This window comes from Mchenga conophoros, linkage group LG13, assembly GCF_057382185.1.
Source record: "Mchenga conophoros isolate Kocher_MC1m ecotype Shallow Benthic linkage group LG13, M_conophoros_male_GT1.1, whole genome shotgun sequence".
Classification (NCBI taxonomy): Eukaryota; Metazoa; Chordata; class Actinopteri; order Cichliformes; family Cichlidae; genus Mchenga; species Mchenga conophoros.
In genome coordinates, this window is record NC_140538.1 from 16,108,520 (window position 1) to 16,131,078 (window position 22,559).

General features: G+C 43.6%; 1 protein-coding gene across 6 annotated transcripts in view; it reads right to left on the reverse strand.

Annotated features, from left to right (window-relative positions):
* zmiz1a (zinc finger, MIZ-type containing 1a) overlaps nucleotides 1–22,559 on the reverse strand; it is an 82,600-nt gene that overhangs the window by 5,831 nt on the left and 54,210 nt on the right. For 3 of the 6 annotated variants that reach the window (XM_085296715.1, XM_085296719.1, XM_085296714.1), the window contains 13 exons: nucleotides 21,945–22,050; nucleotides 12,222–12,257; nucleotides 5,631–5,766; nucleotides 3,624–3,738; nucleotides 3,277–3,497; nucleotides 2,981–3,182; nucleotides 2,595–2,876; nucleotides 2,312–2,488; nucleotides 2,081–2,149; nucleotides 1,772–1,937; nucleotides 1,490–1,631; nucleotides 322–532; nucleotides 33–138 (listed from right to left, as the gene is read on the reverse strand). In XM_085296715.1, coding sequence (XP_085152841.1) covers nucleotides 33–138; nucleotides 322–532; nucleotides 1,490–1,631; nucleotides 1,772–1,937; nucleotides 2,081–2,149; nucleotides 2,312–2,488; nucleotides 2,595–2,876; nucleotides 2,981–3,182; nucleotides 3,277–3,497; nucleotides 3,624–3,738; nucleotides 5,631–5,766; nucleotides 12,222–12,257; nucleotides 21,945–22,050 — 1,969 coding nt within the window. Of the gene's footprint in view, nucleotides 1–32; nucleotides 139–321; nucleotides 533–1,489; nucleotides 1,632–1,771; nucleotides 1,938–2,080; nucleotides 2,150–2,311; nucleotides 2,489–2,594; nucleotides 2,877–2,980; nucleotides 3,183–3,276; nucleotides 3,498–3,623; nucleotides 3,739–5,630; nucleotides 5,767–12,221; nucleotides 12,258–15,241; nucleotides 15,615–21,944; nucleotides 22,051–22,559 lie in introns of those variants that run through there. The other 3 variants (XM_085296716.1, XM_085296717.1, XM_085296720.1) reach the window with 3 other exon arrangements.

Consider the following 22,559-nt stretch of genomic DNA (forward strand, 5'->3'; position numbering starts at 1 on the left):
TATTGAACATTAACTACGCAAAGGAGCCGTACTCTTGGTGATGCAGTGTTCTGCAGGGAGGAGTCTCTTCTTCAGGAGCCCCTGGAGGACGGATCGCACAGATGGCCTGTGGACCAGCTGAAGCACAAACAGGTGGGACTGCAAAGAAAAGAAGCCATGAACACAAGCAGAATTAGTACAGACAGCTGAATCTCATTCATACTCCAGACAATGCAAATTGAAATCACGTGTGTGTAAATCACTCCAGCTTGTCTGAACTAATGAATGAAGCCGCTACATATCAAAGCTGCTAGTCGGTGCTCTGAGAATGCGAATACTCACACAACAGCATGCGGTGACCGTAATTTGGATGGTGTTCCTCCCGGGTTGGCAAACGTGCTTCAGGTGCAGGGGTTTGTGGGAGGTTTTGTTGTCTCCCCTCTCGATGGTGAGAGGCGTGGCGTTGACGCTGACCTGGACGGAAGCAGGCCAGTTGGTGTTCATTTGCCTGTCTTCATGATGGTAGCACTTAAACTGCAGCTCGAGGTCAGACCTTCGAGGGTAACCAGAGGAATAACAGTTAGTGGAAAAAACTGGGAAAAACAAAACGACAGCCACACAGTCTGTACAATACATCAGGCATCAGAGGTTAACCAATTCTAATGAGTTTGAAAGTCAATCTTTGGTTTTTTTCTTGTTTCCCTTCCTTAGGATGACTTATTGACAGACACCCATCCACTGAGACCATTTCTGATGACGCTTCATGAATAGCAGATGGATCAAGTGAAGGGTCAGATGCCAGATTTTGGATTTTGCCTGTTTTTTAAGACCTGTAACCTCATCTTTTGCCCTCCACGTGTCCAATTTACTCTATTTTTTAAGGACATACTGCACACCCTGAAGACATATGCCAGGTTTTTGGCTCATGGTTGTTTGTTTTTGGCAGCTATGAGGAAAGAACTGAAAATGACTGGAAAAGCAGGCAGTGTCCAAATAAAAACTTTGAAAGATCTCCAGAAATCCTGGAGAACTATTGCTTAAGACCACTTTATAAAAAACACGGGTGCCAGTTTAGCTCAGGGGGTGAGGAGATGTCGCAAGGCTGAATGCAACAACTCGGGTTTGATTCTGACCCAAGGCCCTCGCTCTCCCTCCTTTCCTGTGTACTCTTCACTATTACATTATCTGATGAAGGCAAAAACCTTGCAAAGAAAAAAAAAGAAATCTGCCTCCTTCGATGTCAAATACAAAGAAATGAAGCGGATTGTATGTAGGCAACACTGTGCTAGCTTACGACAAATCAAGATTCTCACTATTAATAAACTCTGCAGTAACACGTGATTTAGTATGTGATTTAGTATCTCATGTCTGTCACATTCATGTGGCGCTATAACAACAGCCTAAAATAACAGCACCCACAATGTAGCAACTTTCACCACACATCCATTTTAGAGCTTGCTGTGCACATGCTGCACTAGTAACAACAAATACGAAACTACAAGGTTTTTACCTCCACATGAGGGTCTGGTGGACGGACGGTCGAAGGTGGAAGACGTGGTTGCTGACAGCCAGGTTGTGCTCCAAGCGGAACGGTTCCAGCACCACTCCGTCCCTGACTGGGAACGTCAGACGTAGTTCCTCGTTGGGGATAGCTGCAGACGAGGAAAACGGGAGAGGATGGCTTTTAATCTCAGAATATAAATGTCAGGAGGTGAGATAAAAGGATAAAAAGGACAAAAACAGACAAATGAGTCATGTGAACGACTAGTTTCAGGTCTGCTTGGGTACTTACTTGGAGGGGGCGGAAGCGCTGTCATATTTGGTTTCATGTCGGCTGGAAACGGGGGCTTCACATCCTGGTTTGGCGACAGATACGGCGGAATACTACTTCCCGGGGTCATGGGAGGTGTGGGGTTTCCGGGGACTGGAGAGTGTGGGTAGTTACCAGGCCTGGGGGGCTAAAGAAAGGTGGGGGAAGTGCAATAATCAAAAGATCTGTTAAAGTCATTTCACAGACATGAAAGGCTCAAATCTGGCACCAATGTCTTCACCTGCTAAAACTGAAATTGCACTTTTACATGGGTACGAAGGAAAAACATACCCCACTGCCTTGGCCGTAAGAGTATCCGCCTCCAGAGAAGTTGGTGCTCTGACCGTTGAAGGGCTCCTGCTGAATAAGGAAAAGCAAAAAGGAATTGATACAGTTCCCTTTAGTGCCAGGGATGCACTATAGTTTAGGTGACAAGGGTTCAAACGTCCTGATCTTCTGAATAATTCGCTTCCTTTGCCCCCCTTCTGACCCTGAGTATGCATAAATGATGGACTAACAAACCTTGTAGTACTGGCTCATGGGCATGCCAGGCGGGTACTGCCCTTGGCCCTGTTGCCCCGGCATCCTCTGGCTGGGGTAGTTAGGAGAGGGCAATGGTCTGGAGGCATTTGATGAGGGATACTGCCCCTGCTGTTGGAACTGACTGTTTGGCCCATACTGCTGACCTCCATAGCTTCCCTTCAAGAAGAAAGTTTAAAAAAAAGAAGAAAAGACATTATATATATATACACATGTCTCAGGTGCTACAACAAGAAGAATATTCATGTCTGATATTTCCACTCACATCCCCAGGATATGGCCTCTTTATCCCCTGCATGGGTATGCCCTGTCGAGGTCCACTGGGATAACCTTGCTGAGGCATCCTCTGGCTGTGAGCTCCAAAAGGCGTCATGCCTGGGGTTCTCGCCTGGTTTATACCCATTGGAGGCCCGCTCATATTGGGGTTGTTCATGGCAGATCCCATGCTGGATGGATTCATTCCCCCAGGGGGACCTCGTGGGCCTGGCTGATTCATAAACTGGCTATTGTAGGCTGGAGCATGGCCCATCTGGAACGATGGACACATCTGGAGAAAACAACCGAATAATTAATGGCTACATTTTGCAGCAGGTAGTTACCTAACATCTTCCTCCATCAAACTGTTTGCCTCATAGCAGATGTGTACTGTACCTGTCCATACTGGTTCATGTCTTTATTCTGGGTTTCCTGCAGCGCCGCTACAGTGGCTGTTGCAGTGGCTGTCGCGGTAGCAGCAGCGGCAGCAACAGCAGCAGCTGCAGCTGCAGCAGCTGGCTGGGTGAAGTCACCAGGAGGACGTGTGTGGGAGGCCATTCCCATACCTCCTGGTGGTGCATTCGGGCCTCCAGAGTAACTGATGAACACATGATTTATGTTTTAACCACTCTTTTAAAACCGGAGCTGCTGTCTTAAAGAATAAAAAAGAAGACTGGTATCCTGTTTCTCACCTCCCACTGTATCCTCCAGGACCACCGGGGTAGCCGGGCCTGCCGTACATGCTCTGCTGCATGTATGATTGGCTGGAACCGCCTTTATTTGGGAATTGTTGCTGCTGCGCATTGAACTGGGGTGAATTGAGCCCTGCTGCATTGCCAGACATGCCCGATCCCACTGGGTTACCCCCAGGATTCATGGGGTTATTGCTGTTTGCCATTGGGTTGCCTAGCACCTATATTTAACAAAGAATCAAAGAGGAAGTGAAACTATCTGCTAGGTTTGTGCAATAAACCTGTCTTAAAACTGTTTGCTGAACTCATATAATTACAGAGTGGGTGCTTTTCATGCATGGACATACCTGACTCTGTGATGTGTTGGTAACGCCCCACACTGTTGTAACCACGGACAATGACCCAGGGGGCTGGTTGGCGTTTTGTTGCCAGGGGACAGAGTCATAGGGAAATGAGCCATCACTGGAAAACAGATCAAAACACAAACAATGTGCCTGATGTCACTTAAAGTTCTGAGTAACTCTAGGGTTTCTTAAGCCGAAATGTTCATTCAATTTAAATGTCTGGCGTTGAGTTTCACACCACATTTCGAGCCAGGAAATCTGCTAATGATTGCACAAGTAAGATGAGTCAAAATTTCCAAATGTGCCGATAAGGACTCGTCTATCCGCATGCACCGGTAAACATCTAAGTTCTTCGGATAAGGATAGGTAGTACACATCTGGAATGTTTAGCGTTCAGATTTAAAACAAATAGAGTAAAATACGAGATTCTGTTACACATGATAAACAAGCTAAGTCTCCATGAGGGGAGAGGCAAGTGGCCAGCAGTGTGGGAGGGAACTGCTGCTCTTGGAAGGCACCCTGTTTTCCCTGAGAGGTTAGCTCTCAGAATGGACGACATGTTCAATATTTCCTCATAAATACACATTATCCCAAGATCTTCAGCAGAAGCAAACAGGACTCTTGGCTAACTCCAGGCTTTTTTCCCCCCTTCTCTTTTTGTTTTTTTGAGAGAGGTCCGAGCACATGCTGTTCTCTAAAAGCATTACCTCACATCTGTCTTCCCTCTAGGTTTGCCCTTGCACTTCACATCACTTCACTTCCACAAATTTTTCTGGCTTTTCTCCAATCAGTGGAAACCCTCATGAGGCCTGAATGTTAGATGTGAACCTTAATTTCTTTAATGACTTCCTCTGATGCCTTATAAACACTATATTGCCAAAAGTATTCACTCACCCATCCAATTCATTGAACTCACGTGTTCCAATCACTTCCATGACTACGGTGTATAAATTTAAGCACCTAAGAATGCAGACTGTTTCTACAATGATCTGTGAAAGAACATGTTGCTCTCAGGAACTCCAAGCTGGTACTGTGATAGGACGCCCCCTGTACTGCTAAATATCAGTCAGCTGTTATAACAAAGTGGAAGTGATTGGGAACGACAACAACTCAACCATGAGGTTGTAGGCCACGTAAAATCAGAGAGTGGGGTCAGCAGGTGCTGAGGCGCACAGTGCACAGAGGTCGCCAACTTTCTGCAGTCAGTCGTTACAGACCTCAAAACTTCCTGCGGCCTTCACAGTGTGTGGCAAACTTCATGGAATGGGCTTCCACGGCCAAACAGCTGCATCCAAGCCTTAAATCACAAGCTCAGTGCAAAGTGTCAGATGCAGTGATGTAAAGCGTGCCGCCACTGGACTCGAGAGCAGTGGAGACGTATTGCCTGGACTGACGAATCACACTTCTCCATCTGGCAATCCGATGGGTGAGTCTGGGTTTGGCGGTTGCCAGGAGAATGCTTCTTGTCTGACTGCACTGTACCCAATGTAAAGTTTGGTGCAGGGGGTTTATAGTGTGGGGCTGTTTTTCAGCAGTTGGCCTCAGCGCCTTACTTCCAGTAAAAGAAACTCTTAATGCTTTAACATTTTGGACTTTGTGGAAACAGTTTGGTATGGAAGAACTTGACTGGTCTGCACAGAGTCCTAACTTCAACCTGACAGATCACCTTCGGGATGAATTAGAGTGGAGACTGTTATCCAGGCCTCATCGTCCATTATCAGTGTGTGATCTCAGAATGGTGAAAAATTCCCATAAGCACTCCTAAACCTTGTGGAAAGCCTTCCTAGAAGAGTTGGAGCTGTTATAGCTGCAGAGGCTGGGCCGACATAATATTAAACCCTATGGACTTAGAATGGGATGTCTCAAGTTCACATGCATGGGAAGCTGGCAATATATTGTACACTGGTTATTCAGATGCAGTTTCCTCCCACCACACACTTTATTGAAAATGTGACTTTACTGAGAGCCAACTGCAGCAGGCTTTGTAATCTGACAGGGCATGTATCTCACCTGTGCGTGAGGCCGGGCTTCATGCTGTTCATGCCGGGCTGCATGGGGACTTTCCCCTGCGGTTCGTTCTGTCTGTTCTTCTGGTGACGCAGAAGGAGGAGGCGACCCAGCTCCTCGCACCACGACGACAGCAGGGCTGCAAGGAGAGCACAATGACAGGTTCATGATTCCTCGTGTGCACAACTGGTCTGCACTGGGTACTTATGTATTATCAGACGCATGTTTATGGCTCTATGGTTGCAAATGATCACACAGAATGTCGCTTATAACAGAGTTTTAAAGTTTTCCTTCAATAAACACAATTACAGGTGTCTAACGGTTGCAGCTTGATGTTACTGCTAAAGCCTCCAGGGGGCAGCCTAATGCAACACTTCCATTATCAATCGCTCTGTGTAGTTTCCACAACAGCTGCCTTACACGTCATATCAACCTGCAGAGTCAAATATAAACTGAGATCTATGTACAGCACAAAGGACCTCCCAGTTTTCTCTGCCACTGTGAGGAAAAAGCTGAAATGGAGCGTGAGAGGCAGACACCAGTGAGTGATTGGGGTTACAGATAAGAGCCGTGTAGAAAGTAAGAAACAGTAACATCTTCAGTCCTCCACTTCCTTCATTCATCAGCACCACTTTATTCTTTGCCTCGTTGTCCTCTCATGTCTCTAAGGACTAATCAGACAGCCTTCTCATCCCGCCTTCATGAAGATAAGAGTTGGGATTTTTTGTTCTTGTTCCAATGATGTGCCAATTTTATTTGATTTTGTTGTGTTTTTTCCCCAATGCCAATCAAGTTGTCTTCTTTTTTTTTTTAATCGATGGGTTATTTGAAAGTTGTCTTGACAAACATCAGCCTAACAAAAGAAAGGTTACCGTGTTCATCATTTTATTAAATAGTTTAAGATGCTATTTATAGCCTTGTAGAGCCAGATACAGCAGCTTTTAGAAGGTGCTGTTACTAGGTTTGGGGCGGAGGGGGTGTTACAAAGTCCATGACACTGAAATTGGCACTGCATTAAGATTTACACTATGTCTAAATGATCTAAATGAAAGGAAATTAAAAACATGACATGACAAGTGATTATTTCTGAAGTCACTCGAAAATGACGAGGAGTGAAAGGAACAACAAAGAAAGGAGAGAAGGGAAAAAATAAAGGAGAGGAGCGGTTACATTTTCCTCTGCAGGGTGGAGAGAGCCAAGCCTCCTAGTTAAAGAGGAATTATTCCACCCTGCCATTACGGAGAGCTTATCTCCCCACTAAATCACCACCTCCACACAGAGGGACTGTCTCTTCAACAGGCAACCCACCATTTAGACCTAAAACTCCAAGCTCGAGTGATGGGAGTTGCTTTGAGGCAGGGAGAGACAGGCAGAGGACAAAAGAGAGCAATGGCGACTTATCACATCAGCGTGGTTATGAGCTACTGAATCTAACAAGCTGCCAAGGCCAGATGTCATTCATAATAGAGTGAGGGTCTGCTCTGGGCGTCGTGCATATTTAGCGAGCTTAGTACAGTGTACATGACCTTGTTTTCACCTCACAGCCCCCTGTGTTAAAACCTCTGCCAACACTATCACACACCCACAACTCGCCCGCCATACTCCTCTCGCTTTACCTCTTTACGGCCCTCCTCTTTACAGAGCCCCGCACGCCCTCGGTCCTCATACAAATTTAAATAGCATTCTGATGGCATCTGTCTCTACTACTATCCATTAAGTTGTTTTGTTGACTTCGCTAATGGAGAACATGAGGTGCAGATGTCAAGCGTGCAGACAACCCAGCCAACAAAAACAGAAGAATATAAAGACAAGGTCTCCGTCTCATTACACCTCTCTTTATTTCATCTTTCTATTCATTCCCGTTGAATGAATAGAAAGATGAAACTAAAGCCTTCAGTTTGTTCTGAAGGTGCTAACAGCTGGCTGGTTGAGACAAGTTAAGGTCAGCTACTTAAAGATTCTTCTTTAAAGCCTTTCTCACTCTCTTCCGTCTTTTGTTTCTAATATTAAAGAATGCCATGTTTCTATTCTCTGGTAACTTTAACATGATTGCAACTTTACTTAAGAATGAGAGAATCCTGAAACCAGCAAGATTACTGAGATAGTTCAGCTTTGGGAAATGGTACTTTTAAGAGTGATGGGAGGTCTTCTGGCTCGGTTCCCTTAGAAGAGCTGGCTCTTATGGCTCCCAAATGGCTCTTCAATCGGAGCCTTCTATTTTAGCCCAATTTATTAATTATACATATTTTGTGTGCTGGGAAACTTTTTTTAATGCATCATTTTGACACAGGTCTTAACTTTGTGAATTCAATACTGCTATGGGAGAACATACATGGGGCTTAAGGCCTGCAGTCTACAATATCCTCGAAATGCGTCGTTACTTCACTTTTTCCTTGCGTTTAAATCCGGCTCCCTGTCTCTCTGTTGCTGTGTTCCAGATATCTTGGAGTTGCGTCACTCCCGAGTTAGCGCGTTCCAGATACAGTGAGGGAAAATTTATTTTGGTTCTTACCAACTTAGAGCCATTCAGGTATCACTAGCAACACGGCATAATACTTATTTTTATGCTCTTAAAAAACACATTCGTGGATAAAGCCCAATCAGTCACATTTAGTGAGTTACAAATACACAACAGTGGCAAAACAGGTTCAAAGTCTACAGTTTTAGTACTGTTTATGTTCAGTGCTGCCATCTTGGATCGCTACCTCAGGTTATGTTGGTCTGCTCCAACATTCCGGGAAATCCAAATTGACGTGGTGTTCCACAAAAAAATCATCTAAGGGAACACGAAAATTTGTACCCGGTCTGTACGACTACCCTCGCTGTCTTCCCAACTGATGCCCCCCTTCCTTCTTTTACATAATGGTATAATCTAAGTCTGAAACTGCAGTTCCACAAATGGCCACTTGAGGCTCAAAAAACATCATAAAAAGCCCAAATTTTACAGCACAATTAAACGTATTTACGTTTCTGTACCAGCCTGACATTTAAAGTGTTTTGGTCCTTATTCCTATATAAATGTCACCATTCATGAAAAGTCTGGAGTCAGGTGGGTCTTGACACAGTTCACAGTTACTCTTTCCACCCGACGATCAAGTGATCATTCCTGCTGTACATCTTTAAGCTGCACGTGTAGCCGGTGCACTGTAACGTAAATTATCTGCAGACAAATCAGCATAGTCACAGGTGAAAAGCTAGTGGGTCATTTAAAAAAGCTAGAATGAGTTTACAATATATAACCCAAGCATGCCCACTTCTGGCTCCAACCCCCTACCCCACAAAAAACCAAACAAACCACTTGGTAACCTAAAGGCTTCACAACACTCATCCACTAAACAACGGGTTACTCACAGTGGCTACATCTAGCTTTAAACGGTGAGATTATCCTATTTCTGCTGAATAGCTACACTGTCAGGGCTACTTGATAATGTGCTGACAATTTACAGTTGGGTAAAAAAGTATAGAGATTGTAGCTGATGGAGAAAGTGTTCCTGAAACTACTTTCTCGACGCATCAGTCTGACAGTCTTTCACAACAATAACATCATAAACTGCTGTTTTTACCTGCATCGAAGAGTCAGCTCTCAGTTACGCCGTGCTGTGCTTTTAAATAGTTCCATCATCAAATTCTTTCGAAAGCATTTAATAGAGAATCTCCTTGTCCTTGACTTGCAGCTGGTGAGCCCACAGATATTCAGCAAATGAGTTTATCTAAGCTAATCTCACCATCTGAGACTTTCTAAAAAGCATTCAAAAAGCTGACAGAGTCAAGCGCTTCTTCGTAATACATGACTAAAACCACAGTTACTGATCTGCCTGACTAATATCTGTAGACAACGGTGACATTCAAGCCTCTGGGGCTCATCTGAAGCTACTATTCTGTTCTAACAAGTTTCAGTGGATTCTCCAGCCTTAAACAGAGCCTCCTCCTGAGCACATAGACTGCTCTGCAGGGAAAGCCGGACATAAGCTGAAGCTCTCGTGAACCCGTTCCAACCATCTCCGTTTCTTAGAAGCTGGGACTTTTAATTGAATAATGGCCAGAGACATATGGGTCCTCCTCACTCAAGCTGTATTTAATGCTATATGGCTGACTGATAGCAGAAGCCCTGGCTCATTCTCACCTCACCTCAGCCCCTCTGGGAGCAGAAGGGAGGGAGAATAAACCCTGGTAACAGGCTGCAAGGCCCATTAACTAATGACAGAGTGTATGTACAAGTCCTTTTTACAAGGAAACCCAAATGCTAATTACTATGAACTCTGGCAGTGCTGTGTGTGTGTAAGCATCTGCGTGTGCGGTAAAAGCCTTCTGCTACTGAGCATATCATTTCCCTTAGAAATCCTGACAGATTGCTAATACTTTAAATGTATCCGCCCTAATATAATTGAGTTAGCCGCAAGACAGCGACCCCACTTTGTTGATAAACACCTGACCTGTTCTGAAATATGAAGCCGGTGCTCTGCCACGTATAAGCGCAAGGTATTCAACTTTCAGCAAAGATGCTGAAGGCAACAGCAAAAGAGTGCTGCTGTGCTGTGGCCCTAAATCACTGTACTAAGTGTACTATTGTGTGGTTAAAGATTTAAAGAGTGAACACAGCGAAGCAGCCCTGTGTCTGAGCATGCCAAGTGCAGAGGTAAAGTGAACTTCCACCCACTCAAACGACTATTTCAGAGGGTGACATCTGCATTAAAAGAGGAACAGAGTTCACCACGCATTTAATACAGCGTAATTATAGTGTGTATAAATAAAAGTAAATTAAAAAACAAAACAGACAGGCCATTTTGGCGGGGGGAAAGCACTGGCATGTCACACATTTTATAAAAATGACTTTAGATGTGAAGTCGCTTTATATATGATCAATACGCAAACATTAAGAAAAGAAGCTGGGTAAAACTGCCCCACCACGGGGGGGGGAGGGTTCATTTTCAGCAGAAGAACGTAAAGACAGCATCAGCTGAGGTGCATTATCAAAAGTATATTATGGCAGCCATGTTTCCAAAATGGAATTAAAACAGTACAAATGTGGTAAGCAAAAGAAAAGAGCTGATGTCTAAATACTGTGAACTGCGACTAAAAGAAAGTACTGTTGAGTTTTCAAAGCCTGTATGAGAAGAGTGCTCCGGAGTGTCAGCCCTTTCCCTTTTCTTTTTTTTTAAAGCTTGCATGGCAACTGAAATTCAGTGCAAGAGAAGTGCACCTGTTTCCTCTTAAGACTGCAGTTACAGCCATGACTGCACTGTGATACCATGATACTGATATGGAATATCTATTACTGACACAGTATCACGTAGCAGCTGGAGGGCTTGGCTGTTTTATGCATACATATTTAAGGGTTAGCTGCTTTCAAGAAAGCTGCTAAAAAGGAGATGTTACATAAGACTTTCTGAGCCTCATTAGTTTGGATGGCAACACAAAGAACGGCTGAAGGAGTTTTATGAAGTAGAAACAGGTAGAGATTTCTTGCTGCTCGTACTCCTCTTTGTACGATTCTGACAGAAGAAGCAACTGCAAAGTATAAACTCGGTTAAATAGCTTAATGAGGTTGGTTTGCACAAAAGCTCAAACACGTTTGAGCCACATTCAGCAAAAGCATTGTCCTAATTGTGGAGGATTTAATCAGTTTAATCTTCAGCAGGAATGCACATCCCTCATACTGTACACTCTCACATCAAGCCTGATCCTAAAATTACCACACAAAAAAAGAAAAAAAGCCTCTGTCACAAGTCGCGGCACGCTTTGATAGAGACATGTAACACCGAACATGCAGCTCTACTGTAGTTTTTGTTGATAACAAAACACACACACACAAAAAGAAAATACTACATGAAAAATTACACTTTCTGAGCATGAACACTGCGGCACTAGACAAAGAAGCCTTCTGAGACAATGTGTGGGATGATAAAAAAGAAAAAAAAGAAGCAATTTATAATAGATATCAAAAGCAGAGGTCTGTAAAACACTGGCAGGTAGAATTATGCTGTGTGGGTACAAAATATTATGCAAAATACAAATATGGAGGGGATATAAAATCCTGTGGAAAAAAAAATCATGCTTTTTGCCGAAGTGTAATGGAAGCCATTTAAGCAGTCAATGATATCCCCCTTCCTGCCCCCTCTCTGTTAAGCCAACTTCTTCCAAGAGAAGAGCATATCAAATGGGCTTTAGTCTCAACAGCTTGGAGGCAGAACAACTCAAACATGCCCTGCAGAGAGAAAGCTCTATGTCAAAAAATCACAGTCGACCAAAACCAAGCCTTTAGTTTAACGTTCACACGAATCACAGTGTTCCAGATCTTCTAGCTTGAAAGTGCCTCGTTTTGTTTGGATTTTTCAAAAAGACTTGATTATTGCTTTTTGTTAATTTGAACTGAAAAGCAAAGCGACTTCCTTATCGGGAAGACTTCCATCCTCAACCTCTGGCTGTACACCAGATATGAGGACAGAGGGGGGGGTGGAGGATGGATGGAAGGATGCTAGACAAGAGGACAGGTGGAGATGGAGGGAGTAGGCAGATCCCCTCCTCCCCTGGATGTGTGTGTGTGGGTCACAAGCCAAAAGAGATGCTGCAGCCCAAAAGGGAGGGTAGCTCTACCTGAATCACTCTGACATCTCCTGCAGGTGCTGGTTTCTGTGGGGTTCAAATTACACATTTTTAAATGTGGCAGAGTTATGAGAATCAGAATAAACACCAAACATAATGCAGTATGACGGCTAGATCTGAGCAGAAGGTTGAAAGTGCTGGAGGATCTCCGTGCTGCCACCAAAAACACTCTTTATTATGTTTTTAATGTATCCATTTGCAGGTAAACTGAGCTTGACTGAGACTCCCTGCAAAGATTCACATTTCCTGCCATAGTATTTATTGCAGATTTAAATGGTCGCTCTGATGCAATAGATATTTTCATTATGTGTGCCATATATAATATATTAAACTACAAAAGCCAAGCCAATCCTTTGTATATAACACATATGCATCCTAAAATGCTCGTTCAGTAAAATCAAAATATACGTTTTGGTTAATCTACAGATTATTTACTGCTTGTTTAACCAACCAAAAGTCCAAAACCTTAAAATAGTTGGTTTACAGGGACATGCAACTTAAATAGTTGCGGACTCGTTTTGCTTCCCTTAAATCTTTCGTGCGGGGAAATCTTCATGCTTGCTTTGGGTACATTTGCTATAACTGGGAGTATGAAAATCAGGTGACTTGCATCAGATGCAACAGAGCATGTCCTCCATAAACTTCTCAGCCGTGGGGGGCGGGATGTCACCAGCATCCGTCCGTGATCACACAGCCACAATCCACAATAAAACAAAATGCACTGTTGCACTCAAAGGAATCTGGAAACAAGCATGCTCGCATACAAGGACAGAAAAGCAGCTAAAGTAAATATGAAATCTGCGGTCTGTGCTGGTGAGCAAACAAACACATTCGGTCTCTTGGCGTCAGGGAAGATGTGCTTAAACAGTAAAGCACCTCGAATAGCTCGAAAGAACATCAGAGAGGAGCAAGCTGTGAATGAACTGCTCTTATCAGCCACGTGCAGCTCGCCACCACTGGAGGGAACGAGCAAATATCACATGCTTAATTATAACTAGACACGCTACTTGTCTCAACTTCCACAATGAGTCTTTCATCTCACACTGTTGTTGCTTCAATGAAATCATTAGGGTGAAAAACACAATCAGAAATTCTGAGATTTCCCGCGGCTGCTCTTTCATAATCTAAGACAATGATTAAAAAGTGATGAAATTCCAGCTACGGAAGCTGGGTTTTTTGTTTTTTGCACATGAATCAGTAAACAGCGATTTCACGAGGAGCGGCCATGAGAGGCCATCAGCACACCTCGACTAGATGGGGGAAGTCAACGCCAAGAATGGAGAATTTCACTGTTTCCTGAAACACTTCCTGCTGTCCTGCCCTATTGCTCCTCCCCCACTGATTACATCAATACCCGGCATCGGCTTGTCCTGCCAGAAATCCCTTGCTCAGATTCTCCAGTCATAAATCGAACGCTGTTTCGCTCGGGCCACACTTGCTCGTGGTGGGTGGAGTGACACATGTAAGGCATGGTAATGATTCACAGAAAAGAAAAAAAAAAAGGCAAAACAAACTGCAAAAACAAAGTAGGCCACACACACACACACACACACACACACACACACACACACACACACACACACACACACACAAACACATCCAGTTCAAATGTCAGGAATGAGTCACTAAACAGCCTGATGGGAAGTACTCAGAGTGCACTCACTGGGGTTCACCAAAGTGTGTGGAGTAAGTGATACAAACAAAGCGCTGGAGTCAGAGAGAAAGGAGGAAGGCTAGAGGGGGAGAGCGGCTGCATGTGGCTGCGAGGTTGAGGATGCAGACGGTTTCAGTGGTTTACACCCTGCTCAGGCTAACAGGAAGTGCTGCAGTGCCACTACCGCTAGCTGGAAGTCATATTGTGCCATAATATAAATATGTATATTTCTTTCTTTTTTTTTAACCGCCGGTCAGTGAATGGTTACGATATTGTTTACAAGAGCCATTTGCTAATTAACTTGTCAGTTTTAAGGTTAGATTAAACACTGATTGAATCCCCTGCAGCGCCCTCGTGTTTTTATTGCCTGGCTGCCCTTTGCTCATTCAAATTCTGTTACCCTTTAAAAGACGCACAGCTGACAACACGGCGGACATTAAACACTTTTCAGCATCACTGAAAGACTGAAAGAAAAAAAGAAAAACTAAACCAGGCCTTTCTGTGCACTCATCCAACTGCATTGTCCTTCCATGACTACACTCTACACCCCCTCCTTCCTCCTCTCTCTTCTTCTCTCCTAATGAGTGGACAAGCAGACAGGCTCTGGCTCCAAGCACAGGTCAACAACTTAAAAAAAGAATCCACAATGGAAAAGTGGGTCATCTTTTCCTGACTGAAAGAGGGACACTGACGCACGTACTCCTAACACCAACATGAGCACGACCTCTCTTACATTTCATAAATCTGAAGGATTTTACTAGCTGTACGATGCTGCATAGCCACCAGGGCTCATACAATCATAGTGTAGCATTGTAGCATTTCTATAATTGTAATGTTAAACTGACAACCCTAAATCCTAACTCAAGATAAAACTTAAAACAACCTAAGTGTAATGCACTGCGAAGTGTGTGTTTGCACACACGAAACAGGCAGTCAGTGTAACCCCTATGACAGAACAGCATGTAGGTCAACCTGTGGTCAGCTGATCTCTTCTGATCCTCTCTGGTGCGAGCGACCGGTGTGTTACACTACTACAAAGCTAGAAGCCCGTATTATTAAGCCTGAAATGCACAAATGTCAAGGCACAGCTGAAATGATTATTCCTATTTTAAATGTACTAAAATAACATACTTTAAAGAAACACTGCAGCTAATTGTTGCTTTTTCTTCTTGTATCAATCATAGATCAAAAGCAGTTGCTCAACTGGCCTCTGCTAACCCCCTGATCATCCGCTATGCATACAAACACACTCGCTTAATACGCCAAATAGTTCTGTGCTAGAGAGGCACGTGGAGGGGGGAGCGCACACACACACACACACACACACAGACACACACACTCTCTCTCTGACACTTACCCAGAGCCGGGCAAAGTCCCTGCACATCTCATCTCATTCCCTTCATAGCGCAGAGAAAAGACTCAAGTGTCACAAATGCTCCTGTTTCTGCAGAGGCCAGTGGCAACTCTCAAAGCTTTTTGCTGCTTCCAAGCCTCCTGTGCCTGTGCCTTATCACTCTCACTCTCTGCACAGATCTCTCACTCTGCTCACTCTTTTCTTACTTCCTCTGTCCTCTCCTGTCTTTCTCCCTTCTCTCCCTCTCGCTCTCTTTTCGCTTTCTTTCTCCTTCCTTGCTCTCTGATCTGTCTTTTTCCCTTGTCCAGCGTCTGCACAATGCACATCAATTATTCAGAGGCAGTCTCCCAGTTTCTCCAGCTTATCCAATCAGAGCAGGGCTCTGCACTAATGGGCTCCTGCTGTACCTGCTACCGGCTCCAACACACTCTTGAGACAGCAGAGAGGAGGAGGAGGAGGGGGGGTGGATAGACAAGAGGGAGCAGTGGAGGAGGGAGGATGAGAGGAAGAGATAAAGACAGCGAGGCGACGCAGACAAACAGGACTAGCGATAGAGACGGCAAGATATTTGCAGCGCTTCTCACCTCAGTTGTAAGGTGCCGTTATTGATGTGTAGGCTCTAGCTCTCCATTGCTCTGTCTCTCTAAGCTGTTACACAGTTCACTGTGGAACACACACATGCATGATCCAGCAATGTGACTGCCATTTGTCAGGAAGGGCAAAGAAAACCAGAAGAAAAAAAACAAAACAGAAAAACCCTGCAAGCTCAGATTGCAAACTTGCATAAATGGGTGGAGCTTAAAACGCTGGCTGGAAGCCTACACACGAGGAAGGAAGTGGGAGAAGAAAAAAGATCAATCTTTTCAAAGACAGACAAGAAGTAAGTTATCGGGCTTATCAGAGAGGGGGACTCCTGTCCGCAGGACAATAAAATCTGACAGCGGCCACTTTGCACATCCAGCTAAGAAGACACACCAGAGATTAGCAGAATATCTGAAGTAGATGAATAAAAATGCGAGGCACACAAGGGTGAATCTGAGTTCATTGTCTTTGCGCGCCCACCTCTTAATAATGAACAGGAAAGACCTAACCCGACGTTGTTCTCGCTGCCCTTACCTAAATGCTAAGATGGGGCCGCACAGTCAAATAAAGAAGAGGGAAAAGCCCACGGGCCTCGTGACAGCTGAGAGAAGTTTTTCTTTTGTGTGGTTTTTGTGCAGCGTACGCAGTCATTAACAGTTTCACAAATGACCCACGCATAATCGAAACGCACAGACACAACAGAGGCATTGTTGGCCAGAAATATAACTTTAAAAGGGTGTGTCGAAAGCCCCTGGGGGGGAGATGATGGTGGGGGTGTTGGCTGAGGTCCTGAGATGTGGGTGCCAGATCAGTCAACCCTGAACAAAAGGAGGATTTAAATCATTTGCTCATCCGGTTTTGACAAGAACAAAGTCTTCTGTGTGTGTGTGTGTGAGTGTGTTGAGTACAACTGCACTGTCCTGTCAGCTGGGATATTACTAAAATGAATTCGCTTGTAACTGTATAAACCAAACCAATTAAGGAGTGTGTGATAGAGGGCCCAATCAGCCAGAGGCAGCAAATGCAGCTTCCATAATAAGTGTTTCCCCGTGAGTTTTATTTCTATAAAATTAATAGTAAAGTTCTGAAGGTAGTTTTGGGGGTTGCATCATCTAAAATGAACCACTGGAGAGTGTCAGAAGAGAGGCCCGTCTGCTAAAAATAAACCCAGTTTCCTGTTAATAATTCAGAGCCCTGCACTTACTCAGCAGTAATTAAATATAAAAGTCTGTAAGGTTGATTGGGTCAGTAACAAAGGATGCCTACACTTTCCTCTAGTTGTACATACACATGCACGACTCAAAGATGGAAAGAAAGACAGGCCGAGAAAATCAATCAGGTGAAAGTAAATTGAAGCAGATAAGTGGAAGACATGTCAGATTGTTGTAGGCTAAGAGAAGAAAGACAAGGGTTTGTGTCTACGCACAGGCGCTCACACAGTGTGCCTACACAGAGGCTAATAGGAGGACTCATTCTCTTGCAGTTCTTGTTAAAGTGAGGGAGTTTACTGGCTAGTGAAGTGTGTGTTTTCACAGGACATGGGGGTGAGTTACAGCCACACCCTGGAAGTTTTCTGTCACTGTTGACACAGCAGAGCGGCTGTTTTCCTGATCTGAGCTCTGAGCGTGCTCCGCTGACTGACAGAGAAACACCAGCTTTGCCAATAAATTTCATAAATGTCAGATGCGAGTGGGTGGAAGGGACTCCACCAGCCACCTCCAACAAAGCCTTCTCATCATCGTTTCCTCTTTTTTTCTCAAATACTCGTTCTTAACCAGCTGAATCAGGGAAACTACCCTAACATGCAAAACACTGATCACTTGTGTAGATATTAGTAGATCTAAAATCGCCCACTACACCAATGATAATGCAGTTAGTAGTTAGTTTATGCTCTGCTATGCAGACATATCCATTAAAGCCCAACAGATATAGGACTTTTAAAACTGATACTGATATTTGGTGATTTTTTAACTAACCGATAGTTTGATATATTAGCTGATATTTTTTTTTCTTTCAGACACATTAAACATAAACAGATTTCATTAACATTTGCTATGCGTAGTTACTTATTTACTTGTTTACGCTCGTGGTTGTATTTATGGCATTGCTAACATGTGTCGTGGAAGATTCAAAGCGCCCTCTGGTGGGCAAACAATGCAACGTCAACACTCGTAACATGGTTGAAGGGTGTTTCTCCCACCTCGTCTTTGTATATAAATTTTCATTTATCTGCTGTTATAAGTGCAGACACAGACAGATTAATATCAGCCAGTAATCTCTACCCACCTATACAATTGTTGGGCTCAAGCAAAAAAATGAAAAAAATCTATGTGTCAGGTACAACTTTGTAAGTAAGAAGCTTAATAAGAAGCATATCTCTTTAGCATGCATTTAATTAATCCAGACAAAGCAGGTATGCGTCACCATGGCAACCAAGTGACCATAGCTTTAAAACGTTGTATTTTAATCCAAGGCAATCTTTAATCTTTTTCTAAACCCAACCTCACAGTTTTAGACCATAGCTCTAACCCAGTAGTTTTAATGTCCAAACTTATTCAGGAAACTATTTTTAAATAATAACTTATTATTTTACAAACTTTTGTGAGACTGTGCAAGTGTATCTCTGTGAAACAGACAAACAGAGAGGAGAGAAAGGAGAGGAGACACAGGTCATGTGAACATGATGTACTTGAGTTTATGACTTTTTATGCACAGCTTTCCAACAAGTGCACATCCATCTAAATTCTCTGGTTGAGATGAAAGCTTTGTTTAGTTCTAACCTTGAGCACCTAGCCATTGTCCCGTGTTCTCCTGGCAACGGTGGTTCTTGTTTTTGCGTTTTCCCCTCCGCTGACTGGAAAAGCACCTTTTCTGTTTTACTGACTTCTCCTTTCACAAACTAAGCAGGAGGAAAAAACCTACTGCTTAAAACTTCAGCACTGGGAACCAGTATTGTAAGTGAGACTTGCTAGTACAGGAGAGCAGGCTACAGGAAAGCTGCTGAAGGAGGGGGTGGGGACTAGTTTGCAAAATCATATATATATTTATAGCATTACACGAAAGCTAGAGTTAAGTCTATGCCATGTTAAGGCCTGGAAAAAATGTTAAATATGTAATTTTAATGTATGCAGATAAGGTTTTACAGTTCGAATCATTGTTTGGATAGGGACTTTAACCTTCTGTGTAAATTACAATATCACTCGAGATTCCAGTCTAAATAACTATTACGTCTTTGAGTTAGACAAAGGGAAAACAAGCAGCAACCTGTGTGTATCTTAAACATTAAAGCTAAAAAAGCTACCATTCCAGGGAGGAGCCGCCTCTAATCCAGGGCATGTCGAGTCACGCTGGAAACATATACACATTCAAAACAATCCAAGTCACACTTCAGATGTAATCCGAGTACAAACAACAGGAGGAGATATTTTCAAGGAGATGAGGTGACAAGCTGATAACTGCAGACAACTAAAGCTGATCTTGGTGACAATTTGTGAAGCTTTTCCTTCATAAAAGGAAGATAACTCTTTATGAGTTTATATTTAGAGTAGCAGATTCACTGAAAAAGGCAGCAGAAAAAGCTTCGACAGATTTTGTGATTAATCTAATTTCCTATGTGTTGTGTTTTGTGCATTTGTAAGGCGGAAAGTGCGCCTCTATCATCTAATGAACCTCTGAGGTGTAAGCGTATTTGTGCTAGACTACAGATTATTGGGTGTAAAACATAAACACAGATTTACTTAAGTTTATTTTTCTATAAACCTGAGCTTATAGCATGCCTACTCCAAAAAATAAAAAATAAACATGGAGCAAAACATCAATGCTAACAATCCTACTATGCTAACAGCAGTAATGCTGTGTATCTTTGCTGGTTCTGAGAGTTAACAGTGCTAATGCTACGTTGCCTAACAGCAGATAGGTCTCTTCTCTGGCTGATTCCAGATTAGAGCAACATACTAATCCCCCAGGCTTCACTGCAGGGTCACAATCTCCAGACAGCTCATCGTCAGCTGCCTGCTGTTGCTGAAAATCTTTCTACTTCACTCGACAGATCTCACAGTCAGCAATTTATACTTTCATACTGTGCAACTATGCCTTTGTACTTTGTTCATGGGTTCAATTACTTGCAAGACACTTAATTGAGACACACAAAAGAGTTGATGTAAATATTAAAATGCAAAGTCAGCCTTCTTGGAAACCTAAAAGTTTAGTGATTAGTTTCTAATATGTTCACTCAGCATTTATTTGCATTCATTCTACAGTCATTTGTGGCTGCAGTTTTTAAAAAAAACCCACACAAATATCATTTTAAATGTTTTTGTTGAACTGCTCTAATGGAGGGTAGGGATAATTGTTTCATCAATTTCTTATTTGACTGATGCTTTCAAAGAAAGTGTCAGTGTGATTGATCTGCAGTCTGCCTCCATCCCTGAGGAGCCTACAGATAGCATCCCAGACTCCTTGGCCCTTGTCTGGGCTCTCAGGTGTCAGATTCACAGGCTTCTGTCGCCATGCAGACTCCAAGAACATTGTGCAGGAGCTGCACAATTAGACACACACGCATGCATAAATGCACGTACATACACACGCGCGCGCAAGGCAGGTGAAAAGACACAAACGACCACACAGACAGCCGACACTTCTCTACATCTCTTTCTGAGTGCATGGATGTATCTTTGATTTCATGCACACATCTTGTCTCCGCTGTCATCCCCTTGTCTGGCTTCTCAGACAGACGTCCTTGTAAGGGAGCTAAGACGGACGCTCAGTGAGTAAGATCTGCCCTGAGTCATATCTGCTTCCCACCCCAGCAGCCTGTCTGCCCTGTTTAATGGCTGGCTGCATCATATCTCACATCCCTCCCCCAACCTCGCATAATTACACTATAGTACCCATTTGTCTCCTGTACATAAACAGCTCTTCCTGAAACCCTCGTGCTGTCTTCTATTAGATCCCAGAACCATCAGCAGGCCTGAAGATGATTCTGACTGTCAGTCGGGCCCAGCCCAGCCCAGCCAGGCAGCCTGCCAGCCAGTCCGTGCCATGGCCTGGACAACAATCATATTATCCCAACGCAGGAACACAGAGAGAGACAGAGAGAGAGAGAAACACAACAATCAATAATGTACAATGACGTCTGTCTGACCACTTAAGTTCCCCCCAACAAGATGCTTCCCGCCACAACTGAAAGCTGATATTCACCCTTAGCAAATGTTCATATCACGGACACTTTGGACAAAAAAACAAAACAAAGCAGAAACTCCCTTCTGTACATTTAACTGCAACACATTTAACTGTAGCCTGTATGAGGAATTATGGGATAAGATTTCAAAACCGTTACTGACATAACTGCAGTTCCTGTTTTCCGACAAATGACACACGTTTAACTTGTCAGAAAAACAAAGAAACCAGACAAAATATTTGACTCTTATTATTCCTACTCATGCAACCGCCGAATAAAGGTTTATCTGTGCTCTGACTGGCTGACAACAGCTTTGTCAGGTTTCTGTCAGGCAGAGCGAGTGGTCCAGCACACATCAGCGACACCTCTCCAGCCATCCATCTCTTTCTCTCTCTCTCCTCTCTCTCCCGCCTCTGCATGTTTCACTTTGACAAATGTACAAGAACAGGCAGCTCCTGCAGGACTGTGGGAGGCGGAGAGGCGGGGAGGGGAGGTATGGATCGGGGGAAATTGGATTTGATAGATAAATGTCTGAGGATAGCATTACTGCTCACTCTTTCTCTTTTGGCTTCATGTGTATGTGCGTGTAGGCTGCACGCACGCAGTGCGGAAACACTGTTGAGTGGACTCTTTTTCTCAGGCTACCTCTCAGATGGCTCATCTCAATAGCACATCAATGTTTAATGGGAACTAAAAATAACTTCACATTATAATGCTCCATGGACTTTTTGTGTGATGTTTGTGGTTGCTGGTAGAAATCAACCAACCACAGATTCATGGTGACTTTAACAGACATTTATTTTCTTTTTATTTATTGAAACTATACAGTTATTTAATTAATAAGCTAAACTGTCTGTTAGCATAAGACTTTAAGATGTGATTTTATGATATGTGACTTGTTTTGTATATAAAGAAAAGTTGTTGTTTTTAAGTGATGGGTCTTACCTGCAGATTTAGGAGTGAATTTGTCCCTGTTGGCAGCACATACAGCCAGCAGCCTGTAGCCCAGGTCCAAGTCAAACCCCTGCTGAGCAGCAACGCGACTCACCACCTGGAGAAAGAGCAGCGGATTGTGAGTATAGCTGCTGTCTATCTATCAAAAGTCCCCAAGTTGAATTTCTAAATATTCTCGACTGCTGAATTTATCAACTGTGCTCATATTTTGAGCCACTTTTGTAAATAAACTTCATTTCTCTTCAGAAAGAGTGAACGCTCACGCACAAATACACACACGAAAAGACAGATAGTAAGATTAATGTGGAGTCTGCAGTCTGGCTCGCTCCAATGATCCAGAGTTGGGACGAGTTTGATGACTGTATCCTCCTCCAAGAGAGGCGAGAGTGCCAAACCACAGTCACTCTGCAGAAGGAGCAGAGCTTATGAAGGGTCACCTGAAACAAGTCTGCACTGACCAGGAAGTGAACTGGCCAGAGCGCGACACCCAGCCAGCCGGAGCGTGAGTCAGATGTCCAACCAGATGAGGAGAATGTGGGACTTTTTCATAGTGCTAGTAACTTTTTCTTTTTTATGAGATCATACTGAAAAGTGCAGGCTTTGTTG